The sequence below is a fragment of the Gadus morhua genome, chromosome 1, assembly GCF_902167405.1.
Source record: "Gadus morhua chromosome 1, gadMor3.0, whole genome shotgun sequence".
Classification (NCBI taxonomy): Eukaryota; Metazoa; Chordata; class Actinopteri; order Gadiformes; family Gadidae; genus Gadus; species Gadus morhua.
The window spans coordinates 21,670,453-21,678,318 of NC_044048.1; the positions used below are offsets into that span (position 1 = coordinate 21,670,453).

Sequence of the window (7,866 nt, forward strand, 5' to 3'; positions counted from 1 at the left end):
GGTGGTGTATTGCGGGAGGGATTAAGCGACAGAAAAACAGTGGGGTGTAAATAGGAGAGAGGGACTAGAGAACGGATAGAGGGTGTAGTCCTGAGGTCCTACCTGCTGAGATGAGCTGCCTGGCCGTCACAACAGTCAGGCCGCCTCCAGGGTCTCCGCAATGGAACAGAGAGCGAGCTGGGACAGGAGCATGGCCAAAGCAGATCCACATTTAATCAAGTCATTTAGGTCTGAGTTCATCCTGTCTGGAGGCCCAGTCATACTTTGGCCCACAACAGCCCACATCATTAGCACCGCCCATAGAGAGCGTTGCCATAACTCCACCTCTAGACTCCAGTATACCAGTATAACCCCACCTCTAGACTCCATCAGTATAAACCCCGCCCTACTCCACCAGAATAACCCCACCCGTCCTCCACCTCTAGACTCCACCAGTATAACTCCACCCAGTATAACTTGAACGTAATCCACCAGTAATACTCCACCAGCATAACCCCACCCCTACTCAACCAGTATAACTCCATCAGTATAACCCCACCCCCCTCCCCCAGTATAACCCCACCCCCCCTCCCCCAGTATAACCCCACCCCTCCCCCACCAGTATAACCCCACCCCTCCCCCAGTATAACTCCACCCCTCCCCCAGTATAACCCCACCCCTCCCCCAGTATAACCCCACCCCTCCCCCAGTATAACCCCACCCCTCCCCCACCAGTATAACACCACCAGTATAACCCCACCCCTCCTCCCCCAGTATAACCCCACCCCCCTCCCCCAGTATAACCCCACCCCGCCCCCCCCAGTATAACCCCACCCCTCCCCCACCAGTATAACACCACCAATATAACACCACCCCCCCTCCCCCAGTATAACCCCAACCCTCCCCCAGTATAACCCCACCCCTCCCCCACCAGTATAACACCACCAGTATAACCCCATCCCTCCTCCCCCAGTATAACCCCACCCCTCCCCCCCCAGTAAAACCCCACCCCCCCTCCCCCAGTATAACCCCACCCCTCCTCCCCCAGTATAACCCCACCCCTCCCCCACCAGTATAACCCCACCCCCCCTCCCCCAGTATAACCCCACCCCGCCCCCACCAGTATAACCCCACCCCTCCCCCACCAGTATAACCCCACCCCCCTCCCCCAGTACAGCTCCCCCTCTATGAAGAAGAGACCACAGGAGGGCGCAGTGTTTCCGGCTGTCCGCCACGTTTACTAGTAGTTCAGCTTCATCTACAGTGGGCATCACAGCGTAATGAGGAGCTATCGTCACCTCATAGATATCACAGACATTATCGTACTTTATGGAACAGAAGCAGCGTTATCAAAACCCATCCAACATCCTCACGCACGTACACGACACACGCGCACACACGGGGCCGCGCGGCGGAGGGGGAGGTTGGGCGCGCTCTATTTACAAAATGGCCGATGAGTAGAAAGAAAAACCAACCATGTATTCCAGGTTACTTTTTACATCTTAATATAAGAGTGATACCAAAGACAGGACAGGTAAACAAGAGGTAAATAGTTAGAAAAACTAATACAAAAATAAATAAATAAATAAATAAATAGCTAAACAAAAATACTTCAATTAATACAGATTGTTTTCAGATCACAAAACATTTCTTTGTTTGTTTGCACCTGTCACATCAACGAGCTTACCACCAGATCAGATACAACTAGCCTTTTCCTTGGCACGTTTGAATGGGCAGTCATTCCGACATTAGCCTACCACGTGTGACGTGGCTGTGATTGACATGGAGTTCACACTGAGCACCATTAGCATCCGTTAGCATCGGTTAGCATCTCAACACTGAAGACTTCTACCAGGCGGCGAATCTGACAAAATAGCCGGCAGCTCCGTCCGTTCACATGGATATCACCATGACGACAGGTCATTTAAAAACAGAACTCTACAAGACACTTTTGTACAGTAAAAATGGGCCATCATGCTTATTTTAACATGATTACGCATCCAGACACCAGTCACCAAAGAGTACTATAATTATTATTTTATAATAATTATTACAATAATAATATTATATTATTATTATATTTTCACTCCGTTTCATTTCTTACTTATGTCTGGAGAAAGTCAAGAAAAAGTTAACATCTATGAACATTTTCATGATGTAAAGAAGTATAAGACTCTATGACATATTTAACATTATATAACATTATATGTCATATTATATAATATTACCAAATCATATCATAAGACACTATGGAATATATATTATGTTATCTAGTATTATACAACATTACCCAATCATAACTTAAGACACTTTGAAATATATATAATATTATATACTGTAATATATAATATCATACAATATTATATAGGCTTAACATAACCCAATAATAACATAAGACAATTTGAAATATATCCCATTATATAATATTATTTGGGGCTAACATAACCCAATCACAAAATAAGACACTATGAAATATATAACATTAGATAATAAGATGTTATATAAAATAACCCAATCATAACATAAGACACTATGAAATATAAAACATTATATAATATGATGTTATATAACATAACATGACACTATGAAACATGATATAAGATTACAGAATAAGACACTATGCAGAGTATAACATTATAAGAAGTAAAATAATCCATCATCAAATATATCCCATAATATAACATGGGTTTGTTGATTACGGTTTAGTTCTTCAGCTGTAAGAAGTGAAACAGAGTGAAACTAAACAAAGTCTTGATTCTGGTTTCTTTTATCAACTCGAGACGGTAAACTGGTACTGACTACTTACTGGCACTGACTATAAACTGGCACTGTTTTTCTATGGAATAGCTACAGCTACTTTTCATTACACCACAAGCAATGGTACAGCCATGCTACTCTTCTTCTGGTCAGCCACAGGATGGGTTCCTGACGACGCGGGATGTCATCCGCTGGCCATATGTAGTTCTATGGTACAAACTGCTGTCATTGGGCAGGGACTTGTAGTTCTCCTGGGGGGGGGGGGGGTACTCCTGGTGGGGGGGTGGAGGCGATAAGGCGAAGTGAAGTTGGTGATGAAACACTTTGAGGTAATGGGGAACGAACAGTGAGAACGTTTAAAAGGACAAACACTCAGCGTATGAGGTGCGCCTCCTCAGCATCTCAGCTTTTGAACGGCGGAGTGAACTCTCTCGCCATAGCGAGTGAATGTCCAGCCCTGGGCTAGACCTCACTCCAGCTAGCTCATGGACCTCTCATCTCTCAGAGGGTGGTTCCTAGGGAGGTCTACGATGGCCTTTCGTGGCCTGCTCTACCTGTGGTCTGCTGATCTCCCTGATCCCTGATGCTTTAGAGGTACTGCAGTCTCAAGATATCTTCAGATGACTTGAATATACAGGCGTACGTGGCTAATTGGTTTGTGTTCAGTGCTGGCTCGTTAGCGCACAGCCTCTCCCCTCGCTGGTCTCTCCTCTCACTGGTCTCTCCCCTCGCTGGTCTCTCCCCTCGCTGGTCTCTCCTCTCGCTGGTCTCTCCCCTCTCTGGTATCCCCTCTCTGGTCTCTCCCCTCTGGTCTCTCCCCTCTGGTCTCTCCCCTCCCCTCTCTGGTCTTTCCTCTCTCTCCCCTCTCTGGTCTCTCCCCTCTCTGGTATCCCCTCTCTCTGGTCTCTCCCCTCTCTGGTCTCTCCCTCTCTGGTCTCTCCCTTCTCTGGTCTCTCCCCTCTCTGGTCTCTCCCCTCTCTGGTCTCTCCCCCCTCCCCTCTCTGGTCTTTCCTCTCTCTCCCCTCTCTGGTCTCTCCCCTCTCTGGTCTCTCCCTTCTCTGGTCTCTCCCCTCTCTGGTCCTTCCCCTCTCTGGTCTCTCCCCTCTCTGGTGTCTCTGGTGTCTGCTGAGGAGCCTGCTGAGGAAGAGGCTGAGGAACCATAACTGAGTGAACGTTGCTCATGGAGAAAGCAAAGCATGGATGGAGGCAATGATGGATGCTGGAGAACAATAAATAATAAATAATCAATCTTAGATGAAGCGGGTCCGAGATATGGCCTCACCATATGAGGTAGACAAGGTGTCCATGCTGGCTGTGCGTCTGCTAGAAGCCACTATCACCACAAGGCTGGTTTCAGTGGATCACAACCAAATCAAACAGGATGGAGGATGCATGTCCAGCAGATGTATGGATGGATGGTTTGACGGCAGCGCCATAGCGGAGGTCCTCCACCGACCTAGCACCAAACTGCTTTATCAGGTAGACCGGAGCCTCCACTTTCAGACCAAAGTGAGGCATGAGTGTATCATCATCATCATCATCACCATGCTTCATCATACTGTTAGCTTATATCTGACACATGTTGTTGTTGTTGTTGTTGTTGTTGTTCCGATCACAACCTTAAATACAATCCAGGCCCGCTCCAGGGAGGTCACCGCAATGAGCTGGAGTCCACTTCCACAGTAGTTGTTAGTAGGGAGGTCCAGCTTCTCCACAGCTGTTGTTAGTAGGGAGGTCCAGCTTCTCCACAGCTGTTGTTAGTAGGGGCTTCAGCACAGCGTTTGTAAGCAGTGTTCCCGACGCCTGTTGTGGCGTCCTACGTGTATCTGGCCCTGATGCTCCCAAGTCTGTAGATGGTAGATACAGGCTGGGCTCAGAAGGACCTCAGGGGAGACGGAGAACATCATGGAGAACATGGACATCATGGAGAACATGGACAACATGGAGAACATGGACACAATGGAGAACATGGACACCATGGGGAACATGGACACCATCGGGAACATGGACACCACGGGGAACATGGACACCATGGAGAACATGGAGAACATGGAGAACATGGAGAACATGGACACCATGGGGAACATGGACACCATGGGGAACATGGACACCATGGGGAACATGGACATCATGGAGAACATGGACACCATGGAGAACATGGAGAACATGGAGAACATGTATAACTTGGAGAGGCCCACTGAAGCCTGCAGCAGAGAGCGCTAGATGGTAGCAGTGGTTTGTAGGAGCTGTCTTTTTCGCACCACAAGAACCGATCCAGACAACCGGAGTCCACAGAATCCTTCTTCTGAGCAGCAGTGGTTCATAAGATCTAGTGATGGAGTTCAACAGACCTAGTGATGGACTCTACAAGTGTGGAGAAAGAATGGAGTATTTTTACAGATCGTACTTATTTTTTTGAACACGTTACTCCCTGGCTCATGAATGCTGGAACCAGTTTGCGATCCTATTGGTCCCTTAAGGAGTTCTGGTGTTTCCCAGTTTCCCGGTACCCCCTCTCCACAACAGAACCTGGGTCAAGGTCAGACGGGTCTCAGACCCCCCTGAAACAAGAGACGTCCGGGAGGTCCTCTAGACCCAGACTCAGTCCACGTCCTGCTGGACTCTCCCAGACCGTGGCTCTAGGTTGCACCTCTCAAACAACCAATCCTTCTACACACCTTCAGGGACCTTTAAGGACCTTCAAGGACCTTTGATAAGGACCTGAGTAGTCCTGGTGTCTCTCGCCGTCTTAAAGGCCGTCGCTTCCTCCTTCTGGACCCGGGGTCCTCGGGTGAGACCATGGAGTCCGGCTCTCTGGGGGCTCCTGAGACGGAGGAGCGTCTGAGGGGGTCTAGACGGTGGTCTCGTACTCCAGCACCTCCATGCTGCCCATCATGCTGCTCCGGTACTGGATCCGGGGGCTGGTGGGCGACGTGGTCTCCAGAACCAGGATGGTCTTGCGGAGGCGGCGGTCGATGAAGTGGGCGTCCCAGGCCGGGTAGCGCTTCCTGGGCAGGTCGATGCGGATCACGGGCCCCTCGCGGGGGTCCCCCCCCCGCGAGGAGAACGTCCGGCGGAGCAGCGGCGGCGAGGAGGCCGGCGAGGGCCGCACCTGGAAGATGGGCAGGCAGCTGTCCCCGTCCCGCTCCCCGGGCGCCGGGTCGCCCGCCACCTCTCTAGTCCGGGGGAGGGTCCGGGGGGGGCTGGTTACAACCGGCTCCGACGCCCCGGGGGTCTGGGACCCCTGGGAGGGGGTGAGGCAGGCGTCGCCGGGCGGCCCCGCCCCGGCCGCACCCCGGTCCAGGCAGGCGCCCCAGCGGGAGCTGAGCACGGGGCCGTCCGGGTGCAGCAGGCAGTAGTAGGCCAGCATGAAGAAGGTGCCCAGGGCGAAGCTGCAGGCCACCAGGCACACCACCAGCAGCGCGTAGAAGTCGGAGATGTGCGTGCCGCGGTAGGTGTACCAGGCCACCGTCAGCGCCACGTTCTCCAGCAGCGTGACGGAGTAGTACACCGTCATGCGCAGGCGGCTCGGGCCCTCCTTGACGTTGAACCAGCAGAAGATGTAGATGATGCCCACCACCATGTTGTAGATGATCTCCTCCCACTTGGACATGCAGAAGTCCGTCTCGCCCTGGATGATCCAGAAGGTCATCACGCACCTGGGGCACAGAGACACACGCTGGGAGATTAGAGGACCTGCTGCTGGGTTGATACGCCTGGAACACACCTGGAGCTTCTGCTCTTGAGATGTTCTGCATGGGCGGGCTGTCATCACTCTCACACACACACACACACGCACGCACACACGCACGCACGCACACGCATACAGACACACACACACACACGCACACGCACACGCACACGCACACACACACACACACACACACAAACACACACACACACACAGTCACAAACACACACACACTCACTCCCACACACACAGTCACACACACAAAGTCACACACATTCACTCACTCACTCACTCACTCACTCACTCACTCTCTCACTCTCACACTCTCTCACTCACGCATACACACACACCCCCACCCCCTGACCCACCAGTGGCTGACGATGAAGATGCCGAAGTAGAGCTGGAAGACGGAGGCGAAGAGGGCGAAGGTGACGGTGCGGGCGCCGATGGTGAAGAAGTGCCAGAGCATCTGGGCCACCACCGCCTTGTAGGACATGGGCAGCTTGTCCTCGCGCGAGTCCCGCAGGACCTTCTGGTAGGACGCCACCATCCAGGCCAGAGACACCAGGGAGGCCGAGGCCGAGAGACCTGGAGAGGCAGGGAGGGAGAGGGAGGGAGGGATGGAGGGAGGGAGGGAGGGAGGGAGGGAGGGAGGGAGGGAGGGAGGGAGGGAGGGAGAGGGAGGGGCAGAGAGAGTGGGATAGGTTTTGATCTATCATCAAAACATTACAGACTCAAAACACAATCTAACTTTTTTTTTCTTTATCGATTGTAGTCTGCCTGTCAGTCCGACTGTCTCTCTATCTCTCTGTCTCTGTTTCTCCCAGCCTGTCTCCCCCTCTCTGTCCCCCAGCCTGTGTCCCCCTCTGTCCCCCAGCCTGTCTCCCCCTCTCTGTCCCCCAGCCTGTCTCCCCCTCACTTTCTTCAAGTCAGTCTCTCCCTTTTGTCCCCCAATCTGCATCCCCGCTCTCTGTCCCCCCCCTCTCTGCTTCCCCCTTTCCGTCTCCCTCTCCCCCTCTCCTTCTCCCTCCCCCTCTCTGCCTCCCCCTCCCCTCCCCCCCTCCCCCTCCCCCCTCCCTCCCCCCCTCCCCCTTCCCTTCTCCCCTCTCCCTCCCCCTCTCCCCTCTCCCCCTCCCCCCCCCTCCCCCTCTCCGTGCCTCACCCTGCAGTGGCAGCACGGTGTTCTCGTGGATGATGATGCTGAGCTGCAGGACGAGCTGCGGCGCCGACTTGAGGAACGCCTCCAGGAGGCGGAGCATGGTGATGTCAGCGCTCTCGAACATCAGCCGCCAGTGGAGGTGTCGCCGGGGCCCGTCGCTATGCCAACGGCTCTGGGCGCCCAGGTAGAGGGCGTGCACGTACCTGGGAGAAGACGGGGAGAAAGAGGTTGACTTTATACATTGGATATAACACCACATTAATTATTCATGTATTTATAC

At 52.7% G+C, this 7,866-nt stretch overlaps 1 protein-coding gene across 1 annotated transcript in view; it reads right to left on the reverse strand.

Annotated features, from left to right (window-relative positions):
* Positions 1-5,561: 5,561 nt before the first annotated feature.
* Positions 5,562-7,866, reverse strand: part of xkr7b (XK, Kell blood group complex subunit-related family, member 7b) — a 62,926-nt gene continuing 60,621 nt past the window's right edge. Inside the window, exons 2-4 of the mRNA XM_030366413.1 lie at positions 7,590-7,789; positions 6,796-7,015; positions 5,562-6,395 (exon numbers count right to left, since the gene is read on the reverse strand). Of these exons, the coding sequence (XP_030222273.1) occupies positions 5,588-6,395; positions 6,796-7,015; positions 7,590-7,789 (1,228 nt within the window). The 3' untranslated portion in view covers positions 5,562-5,587. The remainder of the gene's footprint in view (positions 6,396-6,795; positions 7,016-7,589; positions 7,790-7,866) is intronic.